Here is a 20,430-nt window from a genome sequence, read left to right as displayed (position 1 = left end):
AATTTTCGTGCGCCACTGATGAGGCTTTTCCTACTAGTGTCTTATTCAGGTTTGTGTTGTTTCAGAATCATAAGCAAGTGGTAAAATGCATAGTAATAATCATACACACTAAGGAATAGTAGTGGTATAATAAATAAAGAACAGTTATCAAGTTTAATTCCTATAGTGCATGGTTGATGATTACTTATTATATAATTCAAAAGAATAACTTTTGAAGAGCATGTTCTATAATAAAGAACAAGTATGATATCTAGGTTTGTGGGTTCTATGGTTTCCTATGATTCTAATTGGTTTCTGGAGTAAGTAGTAGATGGATCACAACCTAGTTGGATTCATTAGCTACCAGGCTTGTATTGTTGAATTAAGCCTAAACATCTTAATTTACCAATAGTTGCTATCAAGGTGGCATACCTTGTTGGTGATAGTTGGCTAGGGTTTATAGGTTCTTATAAGCAGGGTTGAAGATGATTCCTTATTTTCTTCAAAAGAATAACTTTTGAAGAACATACTTCTTAAATAATAAGAAGTATTACAATTAAGGTTGGGGTTGTCTTGTATTATCCATTGGATCTCTGAGTAGAGAATGGTTGGTTCCTAAATAGGATGGTTCATAAGTATCTCACACTAGTAGGGTTTAGTGGAACAGGGTTATGTAAAGTAAAATAGTAGATGTGGTTGATGTTAGGGTTTATCACAATGGTGTGATGTTAAATAGGAATGAATAAAGATTGATACTTTTGATGATAGGAATTAGGGTTTAGACTTAGGTGTTCCTATTTGATCATCTAGGTTTGAGGGGATGAACACATGGAATGCTAAAGTCTTAGTGGTAGACTTCTATATTTTATGTGGCCAGGACAAGTATTCAGTTGCTACTATGGTTCTATGCATGAAAATAGAACACTATGGTTACATGTGAGGATCTAGGGTTTTGGTTTTTAGAAGTAAATTAGGTTTCAAATGAATTATTGGACCTAGGGTTTCTAATTGGATTAGGGTTTTAGGATTTAACATGAAATGATGAATTCCTGTTTTTCTACCATATGGAACTAGGTTTTTCTAGTTACCCAATAATTCTTGGATTAATAACTTCAATAAGTAAATTGAAGTTATTAATAAATTTGAAATGAAAATAATGTTGGAGTTGGTATCTCACTATTTTTAATTAATTAATAATTAAGGTAATTGTTATTTAGGGTTGAAATCCTTCTAATAAGGATTTACCAATTAACAAATAAAGAAATTTAATTTTAATGTTTTCTTTATTTATTTACTTGGTTTTTATTTAATTTAGAAAGTTTTCCTAATTATTGAATTTTAATTGTATTTTGAATTAAAAGAAAAGGCTTAATTAACATGTGTTAGACAATTGAATTTTTATTTAAAATAAAAATTTCATATTATATTTTTATTGGATAGAGTTTTCTTTTCTAAGAATTTTAGTATCTTATTTTAATTTTTACGAGTTAATATGAATTTTGTAAATTCATTTGAAGTTTCAGATTTTATGGAATTTGAATTAAACAGAAACAATTGCTACCGGTACCCTATCTAGTGTTACCCACGGTCACTGGCCAGTGGGCCAGAGACACCTCAGCCTCCACGCGGCCTTTGACCAGGGTCAAAATCGCCGAGGTGGCACTGGAGTGGCCGGCCGACGGCCAGGCGAGATTGGCGCCGGCGATTCGGCGCTCCCGCGTCTGAGCGGGGTTGCGGGTTGGGTTCGCCGTGCTATACTGAGCCAACGGGTGGCGGCGCCTCCTCTAATTGGTCATCGGAGTAGCTCCGGCGAGCTCGAAGTACGGCGGCGGGCACGGGTTCACGACGCGGCGAAGCTACTGTGGGCTATTAAGCAAGGCTAGCATGCCAGGCGGTAGAGGAGCTCACCGCGGTTCCGATGAGCGTGTCGGCAAGACTTGAGGTGGCCTATTTCGACGGCGATCATCGGCGTCTGCGGGTGACCGGCGGAGAAACGGCGATTCAATTCGTCGGTTGTAGGGCTTCCCGGCAAGCATGCGTTGACGAGGTGGTTGCTGGAGACCAGGCGAAGCTCCAGAGCCTTACGGCGGTGCTCGAGGTGGCCCTAATCGGCGACGGCGAAGATGGCCCGGCGGCTAGGGTTTGAGAAATTTGGGGAGAAAAGGAAGAACGCGAGCGGCGGAGACTGTGGCGGGGTATTTATAGGGTCTCCGGCGGTCGGTGTTGCTCGTTCGGTCCACGTTGGCGGCCAGGACGTGGCCTCGTCGTCGCGCTGTCGAGCTCCGGTGCGCGCAGTGGAGAAGACGAAGACGATGCCCTTCGTCTCGTTCTTATCCACAGCGAAACGGTACCTGGGTCGGATTTTGATGGTGGGCTGGGCCGTGCTGATGGGCTCGTCTTTGGGCTGCGGTGGCCCGTCAGGTAAGCCAGGTAGGCTCTCTTCTCTCTTCTATTTTTTTTTCACCTTTTAGTTTTGCTTATTTGAATTCAATTTCAAACTTTATTATTTTTGCAGGCTTCTTAACTAGGTTAATTTCATCAAGTTGCAGAACAATGATTATTACATCATTCTTTCTATTATAATAAGTAGTTTATATCTGATTACATTTCATACTTGTTGGCTTATTTAAAATAGCAATTAAACATGAGTTTATATTCTCATTTTACTTTCCTTTTTCTTATGAATTCAATCCTTTGGAATGATTAAAGTTGATACTGTGAACTCAAAGTGTTACAGAGATTGTTATTAGGGCTTGGTTTCTATTTTGAGGATTTTGTTACTTGCATAGGATTTTATGTGAGCTAATATTTGATAGGGTTTTATCATTTCTAGTATAACCCCTTATTAAGGTTAACACTCTTATTACCTTTGGAAATGTCTAATGTAAATATTGTCCCATCATGGTTGATCTTGGTTATAAAGATAATTAGTTGATCACTACACTTATGGGTTTAACCATATAATGTAGCACAAGGTTTTGCTTATGTTCAAGAATTGAAGCATAAGATTAATTTGATGTGCAAATCTAGGGTTCTAATGCTATTTACCTAATGACACATGGGTTGAATCTTAATTGTGGTTTAGGTTTTATTTGTGATCACCCAAGTGATACACAAACTAAGGTTGAGGTTTAATTCAGGTTTGTAGAGTTGAGATGACACCATGTTGCATGTGATAGGTTTAATCTCCCTTAACCAAGCTAAGGTGGTTGTTTACTTAACATTTTATGTTCTCCTCAAGTTACTAAGATATTAAGAATTAGTTTTATCTTCTACCAATTGGCTTCATATTATTAACCTCAATTTATTATTGAAGTAACTACATTGGGTATAGTTCTTTTTATAGTTAACTTTGGTCATATAGATATATGGTTTCTCACCATATGAAGTAGAGTGTTTAACTCTAAGGTTCCCTTAGGTTCATTAATTGATGAATGAATGAGAAAATAGATGTGGTAAGATTCCACTTATTATCACCAATTGATTTACAATTATTGGTTGGGATATAAGCCTAGGGTTTGTTTACTAGTTACCTTCCTATAATTTCATGAGGCTAATGATATCTTCTTATCCTATTAGGGTTTAACTTATCCTCACATCTCTCCAAAGCATGATCATATTTTATATTTGATCATCTTGTTCTTAATATCTTAACCTCTGGTTCTCTAGGGTTTATGATCATTACACAATTTATAATGATCAAGGTTGGACTTCCTAAGGTATCTCTGATGAATTTGGTTTCTCACTCCCAAGATCAAGCATTGTCTTGATTAACTAAATATAGACTTTCCTTTATAGTTTCTTGAATAGACATAGTTATGGTTGACTCAATACTCTTGAGTGTAACACCATGGTTTGAGCTTTCTCATTTAAGAATAGTTATTCTAGGGTTTATGGTGTACTCCTAATATTTATTTAGGTTACTGAGCCAAAGATTTAATTGTCTATCTTAGTTGGTGTATTCCACTCCTTATTTCACTAAGTCATGGATATAGTCTTATTCCACTTGGTATTTGGTGATCTCACCACTTCAAGGTGAAATGGTTTACCTAATACTTTAGTTCAAGGTTTAACATTGATTCTTAAATTGGTAAAGCTAGAATTAGTATGATTGGTCTCTCTCTCATGGTAGAATCAAGGATTAGTTTAAGACATGGGAAAGATAAGTCTAGAATAGTTCTCCATTATATTGTTACTTGATTTCCCATTATTTGTATGTTCATATATTATGTCAGGGAATTCCATATTATGATCTTTTATGAGATCAATCATTTGATCATTGATTCTAGTGTTGTTGTGTTGATTTTAATTCCATTTGATCTAACCCCTTAGATCAAATCATCTCTACCCAAAACAAGGTTTTAGCAAAGTCACATTGAGGTTTATAGCGCTTGACTTGATGAGCTACTTTAATTCCACCAAGGTCAAGTGAAACTTCAGTTACTGTGACTGTTTTACTTTAAAGCGCGAAAATTCCCCAGATTTTCTATGCATGAATGCAATGCACACATCTGTTTCCTCTATTTTTGGTAACCCCATTACCTGGGATATTACAGGCCTCCTCCCCGTGGGCGTCGACGATGTCCCCGGGCGGTGATGCGCTTGTTGTGGCTCGACCGCGCCGGGGACTCCGGCCACGGCGACCATTGGGCCTCTTCCCGGGCCGAGTGGGGGTCCGGAGCCGCCCGCAGCTCTGCCGCTGCCTCTCCTCCCACGCGAGGCGCATGGCCTCCTCGCGCCTCTCCTGCTCCGCCAGGCGCCTGGCCTCCTCGCGCCGGAGCCTGGACTCCTCTCGCCGCCGCCTCGCTTCCTCCTCCCGGTGGGCCTGCTCGAGCAACGTCCAGGCCTCGGCGTCCTCGACAGCCTGCCGGGCCTCCTCCTCCATCATGGAGGTGCGGATGACCACCGCGAGATGCGGACAATTGGCCTCGTCCTCCGCCTTGGACAGCGCCAGAGCGACGCGCATCTCCGGGTTGTCGTCGTCCTCCGGCTTCGGCACCAGCGGTGCGGGTTGCGCCAATGCCGCGCCGGTGCGGGTTGCGCCAATGCCGCGCCGGCGCGGGCGGCCTCTCCGATGTAGAGACCGCCGCGGTGTCCCCCTGCCCTCAACGCCGGCGGATGACGGCGGCTGCTGCTGGCCTCGCCGTGTTGGCACCGGGAGCAAAATCCCTCTTCGAGGCCATGGCGGCGGTTGCGCGTGCGTGGGGAGTTGTGGAGTGCAGTGGGTAAGTGCACTGGACTGGGACAGATGCCTCCTAGTCCACAATTAATATATATTCGCGTCTCCCAGCGACAGTTGGGCCTAGGGAGGCGAGCAGGCGAGGACGCCGCGTGCCATTCGCGGCCACGCAAACCTGACCTAGATTTGGGCCAGGTATGGATCATCCCGAACACCGCGGCCTTCAGTATTTACGATGCGTGGCCGCGTTGGGCCGCGGTTTCGTCCGTTTCGACCCATCCGGATGCGACCGCGGTCCGGATGGATCGCCGCGTTGGAGATGCCCTAAAGCCTGTGGCTCAGCAGCTGCTCGGCAATCTCGCCTGCAGGGAAGCTTGAGCTGCTGCAATCCATCCATGTCCATAAGTGGAACAAACACATCGAGACGCACTGCCACTTCATTTGGCAGAGGGTCGAGAATGGCCTGGAGGTCCTAGAGTACATCCACACCCACGATTACCAGGCGGCCATACTAACAAAACCACCAGGGTGACTCAAGTTCCAGGTGCTGCATTGGAAGATCGGCATCGTCTAGCTCAGGAAAAAAAACTTGATTCAGTTTTTCAGTCAGTTGGCTGCATCCTGTTTTTCAGCTTTGTCAGCCACCATGGTAGGCATGACTGCCGCCAGTAGCATGCCGCGATCGCAGAACATACCATACCATAGCTAATTTATTCAGCTCCATATGTAAGTTACAGCAAGATCTGCGGTCAAAATTACGCAAGGCAAATTTGAACGGTCCTTATTTCTACAGCAAGATCATCAACACACTTTACCCAACTCTCAAATAGCACAACCTCAGCCTCTTCAGTGCCATCTAAACTTGCCAAACAAACACTATACCAATAAAATGGAGACGACAGGAAGTAATAAAGCAACATAACACAAAACCAGCAACAAAGGAAAATACGACAAGAAGCATTTGCAAAATCGTAGTGCAACTAAAGTGTAAGGTCTGGGCACAAAAACAAGAGCACTTCTCATAAGAGAATTAACAGCCACCATAAAAGGAATGGTTCAGTTTTTACTCCAGGGCATTCTCAGCACCTTCTGAGGCAGAACTAACAGGTGTTAATCTCTAGCCAGAGACATCTTCGTAGGCGATTGGACACTTAGGCCACCTTTCTCTGCAACCAAATTTGTAGGAGCTTGAGGAAGAGCTTCCTGATTGGTCAACAATTACAACAATAACAAATGAAACACTTGTCTATTCCAAAACTAAGTAGTTCGGGCTAAACTCTGAGATAGACATATATTTGCTATCAACATTGAATGAAGCAACCTCAATGATATTTTTTTATTGTCTATCGAGATATGGTTGAACCATTGAACTATTCTCGCATGAATATTGACATCTATCCTCGTGTCATGAAAATTTCTTTATCGTATCCAATGTGTCCCATACTCACTTTGACATGCAATCTGTTTAGGCATACAGCCAGTACCATCTCAAAACAATACAGAATGAGAGGCCACCCTGATTAAAAATGTCGAGCGATGACCCCAAAAAAAGCATCATGTTATCGAAGGAGCCAGCTAACATAGTTCACCTTAAGTCTTTACATGGGTTGCATCTCTAGCTAGCATCATACAACAAATAAATACAACCACTAGTGGTATGTTTTCATTAATTTCAAAAAAAGTACATTTGCATTCCAGTAAAGATAACCTAACACGTTTGCATGAAACTATTGGCAGACAGTATACTTGTGAAATTACTGATACTTATTTTCTGGATTCCTAAAAAACTAAGTTTTTAGTTGTTTACTATCATGAATTCATGATGATACTACAGTGAAAACCCTAAGCTTTATTTTCAAACAGCCGAAAGACCCGATGTATTCTTAAACTGTATCAATATTATACTCAATATTAGCCATATGTCATGATTTTCCTTGTACCAATGTAAGATAAAATGCTCTAAGCCAAATGAAATGTCCAGAATTCCACTCCAAAACAGAAAAAATGACATAATGAATCAGAAACATCTTACGAGTGCCATCTTTGCATGGACAAATTCTTCAAGATCCATTCTGCGCCAGCTCCCAACTAAAGATGCCAGCTGATCCACCTTATCATACAACCCAAGGAGACCACCAGTATGGACAAAGAGGACCTTTCGCCCTTTCCACTTGGTTGGATTGCTGGACATGTCTTTCAGCATACCATATGCTGCCTTCCCACTGTAGAAATCAAAAGCATGCATGTCCTCGTTAAGCAGCACAAATATTAAATTTCTTCCCGAATTTATGGGAAGGGTCTTAGTATTAACTTGACAGACAAGAATAGCATGCCTTTTCACTTGAATGGAAGGACTAGGATACAGGATATCAGATATGATGCCACGCATAAAAGAAAAGTATTGCACCTGTAGACTGGATCAAGCACAATGCCAGTTGCTGCAGCTATATCCTTTATAAATTTAAGCTCCTCAGCTGTGCTCATGGCATAACCTAAGCCCTTAGCCTGTCAAGCAAAATATTCACAAATTGGACTAACATAAATAGGATAAATAAATTGATTATAGTCCCATCACAGAAGATAGAACTGATACTGCGAAATGAGCAAATTAGTCACAGAAAAACCATGGCAAGCTGAAAGTGCACCTAGCCCCCTACAGATTTTGGTGATTAATGACAAGACAATTTAGCGGACAAATGCATTATACTAAGATAATTTCAGGTTTAGTCCATTTTGTAAATGAAACATGGATGGTGACCCCTACTTTTAATCTTCAAAATGGTTGTAGAACAAGGTTCTTAGCTTACTTATTTCTCGGATTTTAGTGGACCTAATATTCACATTGGGTCTAAGGACAAACGTATAGTCAGGAGCAGCAAATGTGAAAGAACTAGGGATGAACTCTTTTTCAAGATCCTCAAACAATAGAAGTTATACAACATACTCACATCTTCAATGCTGACTATATCATGGGAATTCAAACCAGGATGAAGTTCATCAATATGACCTTGAACATTGTCATAGAAGTATCGAGAGTTATAACAAACAGAGAATCCATGGACCTATTGTACAAGTGGATGGTTAGTATGGAAACATCAGCAAGGTAAGAAAATAGCTAAATAAAGCTTATACTTTTGCCTTTAAGCTACTCAATTGCGATCCTAAAGCAAGACCAGCAACAGTTCCACCACTGCAGTGTTCAATCATCAAATCATAAAGTGAAAATATAACAACTTCCATGATGTATGCATGAAACAATAGAAAACATGCACACAAAATTACCCATACAAATGTAAAAAATAGCAGGTGTCACTGAAATACCTGCCGCATGCAACAACAATGTCATCAAACTGAATATCACAAGATAACTGAATTTGCTGCTCAATCTCTCTTACTGCCTCAATATATCCCCTGTAACAGCAAGATAACTATACGTTATGCATAAGACTGAATGTCATAAACTAAATTGTCATTACAAAATTTCCTGAGGCCTTTTTGAACTACAGCTTTTGCTTTTACAGTGCGTAATCTTACATTCAGTTTGCATAATGAAAATTTTAGTGTCTTCTTGACACAATGTGAACAGAGTAAACTAACATTTTCTACAACCTCGTATGCATATTGAACACAACAAGTCATTATTTATGCAACTGATTAGCCATTGTATGAGATCATATCCAGACACTCTTGCTTATATGGGTAGTAAAGGCCAAGTCCACATCAAACAGAGTAACTATTTTCTGGATGGGGTATGTTGTGAACCTTGGGTAACAACAGGATAATTATTCTGCAAAGACATAGAAAGCTGGCATGGCTACTGGGAAACTAGATAGACATAGCCAGTGGCGGAGTTTGCTAGAAAATCTGGGGGGGGGGGGGAGGGGGGGGGCAAACCAGAAAAAACTATGATCTGGGAGGAGGGGGGCAAAAAGCTCAAAACTTTCTACTATAAGCCATTTTTTCTTCACTAATTTTCTAAAAGCTCTGACTTGTACAAAGACAAATAGTATTTTTATATAGTGAATGCTCAGACCCTTAACCTTTCCTACCACAATAAGAGGTCCTAGTGTACGAGACTCGTACAATCCTAGACTTTCTAATACAGTAGGAAGGAACCCCCGTAGCAAGTCTTAGCTCAACATGTGCAATGTATCAATGTCCACAACACACTAAGACAACCATCTGTCCATGAATATCAATCCACGAGGAAACCTCAAACTATGCTAAAAGCAGGAATGCAAGAGAACAAAATTATAGTTTTAGCAGCTATCAACACATATAAGATCATACCAATGTCCTAATGAGTTGGATCCACCACCAGAAATCACATACGGCTTCCGTCCTTTTTCCAGAAGTCTCTTTTTTAGCAAATCAGTTAAAGCCTACAAGTAAAAATACAATTTTGTGATTGGAAAACTTCTTGAGCAATACAAGAGGTACAGCATAACAAATAATGTTAGGTATAATAAAAACTAATCACTGAGGCTATGAGAGGGCACTGCCACAAAGCGTTATACTACATGTATCCAAAGAGAAGACAGGAACATCAAGAATTTAAAAGGGCAAAATAAATGATACTAGTATAATAATCTGAAAAATAACGAAACACATGCTATTTGATGTGATTATCGTTCAACAAATAAAAAGGTATCTAATGAAGCATGAAAAATTTGTAAGACTCATGTATGGACAAGGATTTAACAAAATTATCACACACATCTACGAAAAGGACAAAGCACCAACAACATAACACTTCATGGACAAGAGCATACCACACTCCCAAATTTAACAAATTCTCTTTTTGAGACAAGATCAATGTGCGCTCCCAACAATCTCTCGACAAGTAGATTACCAACCAAACCAGGATCTTTATCCACAAGAGGCTGCAAACATCCCACCAAAACCAAGTAAAAAAAATGCATTGCCGCAGAACGTTCGATCAATTTCACCTCACGAGCATATAACTTACCGTGGAGGTAGCTAGTATCAGATATGAATCAAGATTAACATACTTGGCAGCCACGGCAGTGGCTCGGCAATGGTTGCTCTGGATACCACCGACAGTAATAACGCAGTCGGCACCCTGCGCGACGGCATCTGCCATCAGAAATTCGAGCTTCCGAACTTTGTTGCCACTCAGTTCCATTCCAGCAAGATCATCCCGCTACAGTCACGCAAAAATATCCACATCAGAATCGAAATGCAAATACAGTACTAATGAACCAACCACAGAGTATCTCAAAATTTGGAATTTCAACAAAGAAGTGGTTCTTGTGTTTCACCTTGATCCATACTTCTGTGTCTTTCGGCAAATTGGGGAGGTTCCACTTGTGAATCGGAGTTGGAAACTGTTTTGATAACGAAAACAAAAATACATTAGACTAACCATTCCACATTTGCTTACCACTTTAAACTACTTCAAATCTGCATACTAATCAGCCCAAATATGGAGCCAGTATTAGAGATAGCGAAGCTTACTTGGCCGAGGGTGAATTTGTGGGACGGGACGAGGGAGAGGTCTGAGGCCCAGGACGGCGGCGTATATGGCTTCTTAGAAAGGAAGGCGCCGATATGGGCTGCGGGAGAAGATACAGCAAATGTCACACCATTTGCAGCAGTCGAGGTCCAGCGGCAGATTGCAACGTGTGGGGAGAACAATCGGTGAATGGAAGTATTTGGGACCATTGCTCTGGAAGATTGTTTCCCCAGCCGAGTGAACTGCTACCAGTTAAAGATTTCCTGACCAATGCAAGCTGGTGAGCCAATCTAAGTTCATTTAGATAAAAATTAGACTAACAAAGATAGAGTAAATTAAAACCCCTACGAGCATGTTATTAACTAAATGTCCTTCAGCGTAAGTTCAAACCAAGGTACTACCCTCAGCTCAAATTTTGCAAGCGAGATGTGATCAACAGAAAAAAAAAAGGGTGTAAGCTTCAACATATCATCATCATCCTGTCCAGTGATATAAGAAGTAACAATAGAGGCGATCACGAAACTGCCTGATTTGTCACTGTCGAGAGCTAGGATGCCCAGATATGAATAATCAGTAGTGCTTAATAGAGAACTTTGGGTACCCCCTCGGGTCGTCTCCTCTAGGCGACTGAGGGGGCGGAAACCCTAACCCTCCCCCCCCCCCCCCCCCCGCCGCTGGCTCCCCCACCCCTCTCCCCTCCACTCACCGTCCCCTGAGGCTGCTGCCGGCGATGCCTGGCACAGCCAGTGATGGGGGCAGCGGGGATCTGCTCGCGGGTCCCTGGGGCGGTGGAATGGAGGCAGGCCTCCGCGCTGGGGGATGGCCCCGGCATCTGGCGGCGCGGCGGCCCTCCTCTCCCACCCTCGCCTTGGCCTCGCCGGTGCTTGGGTGGCCGCGGGGTGCTGCTCCTCGTCCAGGTCTGGGACCACGAAAGCAAGGTCGGCGGCCCTGGATGGCGGAGACGGCGTCGACCTGGCGGCGGGGCGGGCGTCCGGGCTGCTCGCCGTGGCTCTCGGCTATGTGGGCGGTGAGGGGGCGGTGGGCGTCGGCGAGGTGCGAAGGCCACCCCGCTAGGCTGGGCCTCTGGCATGAGGTGAAGATTGCTACTCCTCCCCATGTGCCCGTCTCACCTCCCCGGCCACGGATCTCGATGGCGGTCAGCCGGTCACGACATCGACGATGCTGCCGGCGCTGATCTCCTTCTTGAAGGCGACATCGAGGTCTATTCCCTTCCTCCATGTCCTACCTATCTCTGGTGAAAACCCAAAGCTTCGGTTTGGGCGGCGGCGGCAGCGCTCCGGCGCTGTTCCCTTCTTGAAGGCGCCGCCTTGAGATAGCGGGGTTGGTGGATGTGCTCGGCGGTGGATGGTTGGTATCTAGTAGCGGTTTCACCGCATCTTCTCTGTCTTCTCCCAGCAGCTTGGTCTCGTTTGTTGTTGTTGGTGCTGCGGGAGAAGGTGAAGTCTGTGGATGGCGGCGTGGCGAGGCGATTGCGCGGAGCCTTCTCCTCTGCCGGCAAGTGTACAATGCCCATGCGTGCTCAGGGAGAGCTCTCTACCTTTTTGACAGGTGCGGCGCCTTCCGATCCTGGACGAGAAAGCAAGGAGCTTCCTTCAGAGGTGGAAACGGATGTCATTGTGGCTTGGGTTGGCCTCTGGAGGTTGGCGAGGGTGAATACCTCAAGGACATCCTTCTTCTCCAACTTCGCGTCTTCTTTAGCTGGACATCAAGACGGGACAATGGACTCGAAGCTCTAGCTGTTTTTTTATTCCTTTTCTTTTGTTTGCTGGTTGTTCTTCGGTTCATGTTAGCTGATCTTCAGCACTTTGTATCTCTCCGCCAGCAACGGCCTTATTAATTTAAGGCAGGGCTACGGCCTTATGTTTAAAAGGATGCCCAGAAAGATACGGTGATACGGATGCAGCACGACACGGCGATTTTCCAAAAGCACCGATGCAGGATACGTTTGCATATATATAATAAAGATTTATAAATTAGTGATTTTTGTACAAATGAGAATTATTATACACGAATATAGGAGTAGCGTGACATGGTTGTTGCGAAAAGATTGACAACTGCAGCGGTGCAGCATGAATTCAATAGAGGCGTTCTATAATCTGTACTTACGTTGTTATGCTTCTACCCAATGAACAAGATTGCCTTTTTTCTCTGATTGCAATAAACAAGATCGCGAGTAACTTGCAACTTCGACCACCCTAATTCATCATTGCAATGTTTCCTAGAGGGGAGCCATGTCTAAAATCATCACTATGCAATACATGTGATTCCGTAATTAGTTCGCAAGTACTGTAGTAGCTACGTAGGCATCGGCACCGACGGAGCGCAGTCTGCGCAGCAAGCCAGCAAAAGCAACTCGGATCGGACCAAGAAGAAGCACAGAAGTGGAGATGGGAGGGGAAACTGACCTGCAGCGTGCAGCGACGGGCGGCGGAGGGGGTGCTCGGCGGCGGGCGGTAGAGCGGGGTTCTCGGCGGCGGCCAGAAGTGTGGCGGCGCGCGGCGCCCACGTCAGGAGGTCGAGAGGTAAAAAGACAAAAGGGTTTTGCTCAATGTATAGATTGAACCTTCCTAATCTACTAGTGCCTCCGTTTTGAAATAAGGTATGAGCCCCGATTTCCATCTATGTCACGCATTCTCCCCAAATCCTGTCCTAATCTGTCATCTCTCTCAAGCCTTCAAGGAAACCTCGGTGGCCATGACAATTTCTAACCCTCAACTGCCATGACCACCTGAGAGAACGGCGGCGCCCCTGCTGGTGGCGGACATCAGCGACAGTGGCCTCTGTGCCTGTGTAAACCAGAGGAGGTGAAGAAAGGGAACATAGAGGGAGTTAGGAGAAGCGGCGAGCCGCGGCCCGCGGGCCTCCGGCCATGGCCAAAACTAGAGAGTACCAAGGATCGTGAGAGATGCCACGTTGGACGCCACATCGAAACGGTGTCCTTTAACTTTTTTTCTGTTTTCAAAAAACTTGAGGAAGAGATGGCGCCACGCCCCGCGCCCTGGTGCCGCGCAGCTCCGGCCACTCGGTCGCTTCCAATGCCGGTGGCTCAACGCCCGCTCGGGCGCAGCACGGAGGCACGGACTGACAGTCAGGTGTAGTTTCCGCGTCGTCGTTCGGCAGTCTCCATGGCGACAGCCATCTCGCTCTCGCTCTCGTACGCTCGACTCCGCACCTCCGCTCCTCGCACGCCGTGTCTCCGGCGCGTGCCCGCCTCGGGATCTTGCGGCCCCTTCCCGCGACTCTGCCGCCGGTCGCTGCGCGTCTCAGCTGCGGCGGGGGCTTCGCCCCTCGACGCCGGCAACCCCGCGTGGGACGCTCTCGACGGCGTCTCGGTCTTCGCCGCGGGCACCGGCGACGCCGTCCCGCTCAGGGACCTGTGGGACTCCACCGAGGTACTCTCAAACTTATCTGGTTTCTGCATCATGCAATTTTTCTGAACATCGTGAACCAACTCGTGTTGTTTGATTCCGCGAGCAGGGCGTGGCCGTGGTGGCGCTGCTGAGGCATTTCGGATGCTTCTGCTGGTGAGGCCGCCATTGTGCTGACACGCTGCATCCATTAGTTCCTTTGTTTCTTGGTTGTTGGTCATAGACCATCGGCTGCTAAACTTTGCCGTTTGCCATGCCTACAGCTGGGAGCTGGCCTCTGATCTGAAGAACTCCATGGAGAAATTCGAGTCCGCGGGCGCTAAACTGATCGCCATCGGCGTTGGCACCTCTGATAAAGCACGAATTCTGGCCGATCGGGTAAGCTTGTGCTGAGTTCACGCTTCAGTGTTCATGTTAGCACCGTTCCTTCTTCCGATTCTGCGGAGAAGTGGTAGCGTTTTCACACGTAGCAAGACAGAAGTAGTGTTGTCTTGGTCACATCCAGGTTGATCAGACTATGCACAAATGTCCATTTGCAATTGTTCTGCTTGTTTCCTCGGGATGGAGCTGACTGTTCTCGATCTGGGATGCTTTGCATTGCAGCTGCCGTTTCCTTCGGATAGCTTGTACGCCGACCCGGAGCGCAAGGTGACGATCCACTCAGCTCCATTTATCTGTTCCTCTCTACTGTTTGTTTGAGTGAAGAAATGTCTGCGATGAATGACTGTGAACTCGTGTGTTTTCAGGCTTACGATGTCCTGGGCCTGTACCACGGAATAGGCCGGACCCTCTTCAGTCCAGCTAGTGTAAGAACCAAAATTCAGCACAGCGTTTCTGAATTCTGATCATGCAGCTATTCTTTCACAATCTGCTTACATGAACGAAGCTAAAATGTCCATATGTCTATGTGCATGATGAAGGCTAAAATATACACGAGGCTCGACTCCATCAAGGAGGCGACAAAGAACTACACGCTGCAAGGCACACCATCTGACCTGACGGGTGTCATGCAGCAGGTTAACTGAATTCGCCGCATCCCTATCTCTGTCCATGCATTTGTCACCCAGAACAAGTTTGAAGATTTGCTTCTGGATTGATCCCAAATTCCTGATTGTTTGATCTCGTGTTTGCTCGTGTTGCCTTCTGCAGGGTGGAATGTTCGTGTTCAGAGGGAAAGAGCTGTTGTACGCATGGAGAGACGAAGGGACCGGCGATCACGCACCTTTGGATGATGTCCTCGGCGTTTGCTGCAAAGTTCCTGCTACCTGACGTTGGCATCAGATCATTTGCCTCACATTGCTCTGTCCAAAATAATCTAACGTCCAAGTATTGTAGGGCAAATCATCAAAAGGAACTTTGATAGCTTCAGAGAAACAGAGGAAATTCCATATTCTCTTCGGTTGCACCAAACGTCCAACCCAACTGATTAGTATTGCTGATTCACGTGGATATAGATATCTGTGACTGCCATATGATAGATGCATATTTTCCTATTTGATTAGTTCTTCTCATCTGGCTTGTTGAAAACAGGACATAGCCCCCGCATGCATTGCTGAAACCAAATACAGTTCGTTTACATGAAGTTTCCGGTTGTGGTTTTTTTTTTTTTTGAAACGGTAGTTTCCGGTTGTAGTTGCACTGGTCATTTCAGGAAGATAAAACAGTACCCAGGAGGCACTCAAAAATTAGATTCAATACATACAGCGTTGAAACATGATAGCAGCACAAAGGGATGGGAGCACATGCGTGATTCCAGCTAAATCCTACCCTATGCAGTCTTTTTATTTAGAAAAACGAACATGACACCGTCTCAACAAGAAACCAATAACCTTACCTGAAAAAAGAAACAAATAACCGAAGCAACTCCAAGAGGGTATAAAAAAAAGACAGAAGTTTTCAAATTAAGCAAGCATAAGTACCACAGACGTTAATAAGTGAAAAAGGCAAAAAAGCACTAAACTATTTTTTGCCAGGGGAAGCCACTACACATTGGCACACAAAGCCAGCAATCCAGCGGTCTTACATACATAACAGTTGTTTGGTACAGCTAGTTCACATAAAGACGATTATAAAGTACAACCTTCATAGCATAATATACACGACTTGGCTAACATTCTTGAGCCCCTTAAAGCACTAAGAATGCTTCCAGATTACAGCATTCTTCATACACTGACTTGGCTAACATTCTTGAGCCCCTTCAAGCACTAAGAATGCTTCCAGATTACAGCATTTTTCATACATGACTTGGCTAACATTCTTGAGCCCCTTAAAGCATTAAGAATGCTTCCAGATTACAGCATTCATTTTTTTTGAAAAGACAACGCTCCAGCCTCTGCATCGGTCGATGCATACGGCTTTTTATTACCTTACTAAACGTGTAGAGTCCCTTGACGCACTGAAGCTAGGAAGGTTGCAGTAGTATGGAACGTAGTAAAATTCTGTAGACAGTTCACAGGTTGTGGGAGTCTGAAGCTCTGAGAGTTTTCCGGTACTAATGCTAAATAAGAGGAATTTCCAAGTGCCTCGCTTCCCCAGGATAACAACCTCCCTATCAAGGTCAAAAGCCAAGATGTAATATTCGGACCACACGGATCCGGAAGAATCAGTGTAGAGCAAGACATCCCTCCCAAATGCATTGACCATATTTAGCCGATGCTTCACCACCCACCTCTCAGACGAAGAGCCTTCCAAACGCCAAATTTGCATCGTGCAACCATCTAGTTCTTGCTGAGCATAGCATAAGACCCCTGATGACTGGGAAACGTAGCCACGACAACGGCGGGACATCTCTGGCATGGGGAATCCTGGCAGCTGAATAGTCCTTTGTTTGAGCAGTTGTGTACTTGTGGTCGCTGCAGCTATTTCCATTGCAAGGACACAATGATCCAATGAATGCTCAATATACAACACCCCTTGAATGAAGTGTGATCGACCATGAAAACCAATTTCACTTTCCAGGAGACTACTATGCCATAAGAGATCCTGAGAGGAGAATATCTCAAATTCATTGATTGGTTGGTCTACAGGATGCGACGAACGCCTCTTCTGGAATTTGAAGACATAAAAGTGTTGGGACCATAATGGATCAAAGCACAACACGACATGATAATCAGAATCTGATCCCGGTTGAGTATGTGGGAGAAACATCCACTCTTGCGTTGCCGGATTGCACACAACCGAACGTGAAACATCTGGAAAATATCCTGTGAAACCTTCATAACAGCACAGGAGTAGGCCGTTGCTACAATCCATTAGCCTTAGATGATGATAACTTGGCACAAAACAAAGAGCTGTGTCTATTTCCCTGCCACTTGACGGAAGTCCGGCGAGATGGATGGGACTGCGATAATCGCACCTTTGGTACAAGAGACCAGCTGGAGTTCTTGGGAGCTTCTGGCTGTGATGTGGATCAGACGAGAAGGCAAGCCAAGATTTGCAAACACACTTGAATCGACAAAATGATTTCAGCGGCAACCGAGACAGAATCTCCACCACTAGATCATCAGTTAGGAATGGCATGGTTATTTCTTTCTTGGGTTCCATGTCTCTTTGCTTATCCCGGAGAAAGACCGTCATCTTCATATAAATAAAGAAATAAGTATTTAAAACCTTGTCTTACATTTGAATGCCACAAACTTTAGAAGTTATACTAGTACCCAACATATGCAAAACGATGAGCCGAACTGAAGTACTATTCAAACTAAAATCATTAGTACTTGGTAAAGGTAGTAACCACTGGATTCAAGCTCGAAAGCTCATACAAATAAAAAAGTGATGTAACTGCAATTAAATAAGTGTACATATGCTGTTTAAACTGAACAACTGTGCTACAAGTACAACAACAAGATCAATGTAATCGTAGGTGCCATCAAAGTGCAGCGCACCACCTTATCTCGCATCCTACAAGGATGGGACATGGTTGTGTCGTGCGTGCAGTACTTCGGTAAACTGAAACCCCATCCAACTATCACTGAAGAAATCAAGAATGCCCATTTTTGTTGGTTCCCATTATCAATATTTTTTTGTGATCCACATAAGAATTAGCAAATGAGTGAAGCCACAAATCATGTGTTTTTAGCCTATGCCGCACGTCCATGGGAAGAGGGGTTCACCATTTTCCAAAAAGTGGCATCAGAATGCGGCTGTACACTGTAGCGTATATTGACGGTTAAATAAGAAAAGAAATATAATTTCTCCCAAGATCTCTTCCCAGTCCTATTTGGAGATATCCTAGAATGACTTGTCAGCAGCCGCGAATGAGTGAGATGATTGCTAATCCACGAGATATATGCGCTTCAGGGTGTATGATCCTAATAATGACCTGTTGTTAGCAGGCGTGAATGACAGAGACAAACCACTTACCAGGCGATGCCGCCCAGACCTCAAATTCCATCCGAAGCAGGAAAAGCAGGATGGGCCGCGGGAAGATCCAGGGTTCATCTGCACGAGCTCAGATCAGAAACCGCCCATGAGCACGACCGTGCGGCCTGAGCCCCGAACAGAGAAAAAATGATGAGAGGGACTGACTGAGGACTCACCGGCGAGCGAGGCTGCAGAGGTGAGCCTGCGGGAGTAGGAGCTTGATGTTGCAGGAAGCAGCGGCCGCGCCCTGGAGAATGGCCTCGCCGGCGGTTTCCGGGGAAGGGACTCGGAGAATGGAAGAGGAACTGCGGAGCTACTTTTTTGCTTTTTTGGGAGGCAGTACACGCAGAGTTGTGCTGGGCAGGGGAAAGGATGAGAGATTCGTAGTGGGCTGGGCCGGGCCGGGACGGATGCGTCCCTTGCGTTCCCATTCGTTCTGGAACTTCGGCCGCATTCGGGAATCTGCCCAACAGTTTCGAGCCATGCACTTAGCATGAGCTGCCGGGAGAAATAAGCCCCTTACTTTTAAAAAATTCAAAAAATACTACTTCCTCCAATTTAAATTAATTGACTCAACTTTATCTAGATATGGATGTTTCTAGATGTGTTTTACTCTAGATGTATCTGTATTTAGACAAAGTTAAGTCAATTAATTTAGATCGGAGAAAGTATTTCAAAGTTTTCGAAAAAATTGAAATAACTTTTCCCATGTATATCCTATGTTTACACTTCTTTGTGCAGATCTCGGCATAAAAACCGGCCATGTATGAACTACACATAAATGTGAAAATAAAATTTACTATTTCCCGTGCACAACCAATTATTATAGTGTTATTTGGACATTTTGTCATTTTCGTGTAGACCACGTACAATCGAAAAAAGAAAACTTACACAAGTAGGTATCAACATAATATGTATATAAAAAAATTCAATTTCTTAAGATTTTCAAATAGCAAATTTTTTCAAAATTGGTGAAACCGGGTGCATGTACACCCTGGGTATTTCCCCACGGAAGCGATTACTAGATACTCCTACATATTTGCGCGGACGTCTTGGTGATTGGCAGTTAATATGCACATACAGCTTCTTCGACCGGTCCGCAACCTAGCCTGCCGATGCGATGGATGTGTCCAACTACCGACGTACAGTGCGTGTTTTTGTCCAAAAAAATATAGAAAACGGACCCCCCTCGTTCTCTCCAGAAGCTCTCTCTCTCTCTCTCTCTCTCTCTCTCTCGCCTGGTTTTCTCCTCCGCGCCACCAGGCCGGAACAGAACCGCTCTCGCCGGTGATGCTAGCTGGAGTAGGCAAAGGAAGGGCATCGGTTGTAGTAGTAGGCTTAGTTTTTTATTAGGTTTACCCTTTGTAGAGAATGGGGTAGGCTACTAGATCCCTTCGGCCGGATCTGGCGCGTCCTTTGCCTCGTCGTTCTCTCGGCCATGTTCTTCTACAAGGTGTGGTGGTCGGAGAGGAAGATGGAGCTAGGCATCTCCCAAAATAAGGCCGTCTTCTCTTTCCTCTGGAGGCTACTCGTTCTGATGCTTCGCCGCGGCATCAGGCAGTTGGGAGGTGCTCATCGTCAAGCTTTCATGGTGGAAGCTAGTCGTGGTCGGCAACTCCGGTGAGGCCTTTTTCTATAAGCAGTTTGCTTTGTGCCATGCATGTCTTGCTGCGGAGCTCAGGTGCGGGGTGGCTTCATCTGGCCGGCCTTGGTGGCGAGAGGAGGAGGTGAACTGGTGTCTTTCTCTCTGAGGCAGATGGTGCGGAATCTCGGGTGCGGCTACTCTCTAGAGAGCTCTTTTCCAGGGGACTATTGCTGGCGTTGATGCCTTGCTCCTTAGGGATGCAGGCGGACGCCCGCCAGCATAAAAAAAATGTCTGCCTCGTCACTTTGTTATTAATCACCTTTCACGTAATTAACCAAGTTGTTCCTTGCACCTAACCTGGCAGACTATCCATCAGGTCCGCTGGACTGTCCACCTGCATCGTTATTGCTCCTCCATATCAATACGGACTGGCGGCCCTCTTCCAAGATTTCAACCTCCA

General features: G+C 44.8%; 3 protein-coding genes across 3 annotated transcripts; 1 reads left to right on the top strand and 2 right to left on the bottom strand.

Moving 5' to 3' along the window:
* Positions 1-6,065: 6,065 nt before the first annotated feature.
* Positions 6,066-10,894, bottom strand: LOC124700432 (putative D-cysteine desulfhydrase 1, mitochondrial). Its single transcript, XM_047232564.1, has 11 exons — positions 10,637-10,894; positions 10,441-10,506; positions 10,128-10,322; positions 9,931-10,041; positions 9,449-9,540; positions 8,480-8,569; positions 8,291-8,348; positions 8,107-8,220; positions 7,566-7,663; positions 7,191-7,380; positions 6,066-6,324 (listed from the first exon to the last, which is right to left on the bottom strand). Exons 1-11 carry the CDS (start codon positions 10,841-10,843, stop codon positions 6,310-6,312), a joined length of 1,236 nt encoding a protein of 411 aa, XP_047088520.1. The 5' UTR covers positions 10,844-10,894; the 3' UTR covers positions 6,066-6,309.
* A 2,886-nt stretch (positions 10,895-13,780) lies between these two features.
* On the top strand, positions 13,781-15,534 carry LOC124704162 (prostamide/prostaglandin F synthase-like). The gene is made up of 7 exons (XM_047236398.1): positions 13,781-14,047; positions 14,133-14,179; positions 14,287-14,401; positions 14,627-14,671; positions 14,770-14,829; positions 14,944-15,039; positions 15,173-15,534. The coding sequence occupies exons 1-7, from the start codon at positions 13,781-13,783 to the stop codon at positions 15,290-15,292; spliced, it is 750 nt and encodes a 249-aa protein (XP_047092354.1). The 3' UTR covers positions 15,293-15,534.
* Positions 15,535-15,999: 465 nt separating this feature from the next.
* LOC124704161 (F-box protein At5g49610-like) lies at positions 16,000-18,576 on the bottom strand. Its single transcript, XM_047236397.1, has 3 exons — positions 18,562-18,576; positions 18,386-18,472; positions 16,000-17,599 (listed from the first exon to the last, which is right to left on the bottom strand). The coding sequence occupies exons 2-3, from the start codon at positions 18,461-18,463 to the stop codon at positions 16,385-16,387; spliced, it is 1,293 nt and encodes a 430-aa protein (XP_047092353.1). The 5' UTR covers positions 18,464-18,472; positions 18,562-18,576; the 3' UTR covers positions 16,000-16,384.
* Between the last annotated feature and the right edge of the window lie 1,854 nt (positions 18,577-20,430).

This window comes from Lolium rigidum, chromosome 3 (genome assembly GCF_022539505.1).
Source record: "Lolium rigidum isolate FL_2022 chromosome 3, APGP_CSIRO_Lrig_0.1, whole genome shotgun sequence".
Lineage (NCBI taxonomy): Eukaryota > Viridiplantae > Streptophyta > Magnoliopsida > Poales > Poaceae > Lolium > Lolium rigidum.
The sequence above is the reverse complement of the archived record's forward strand: the minus strand, read 5'-3'. Positions and strand labels throughout refer to the sequence as shown.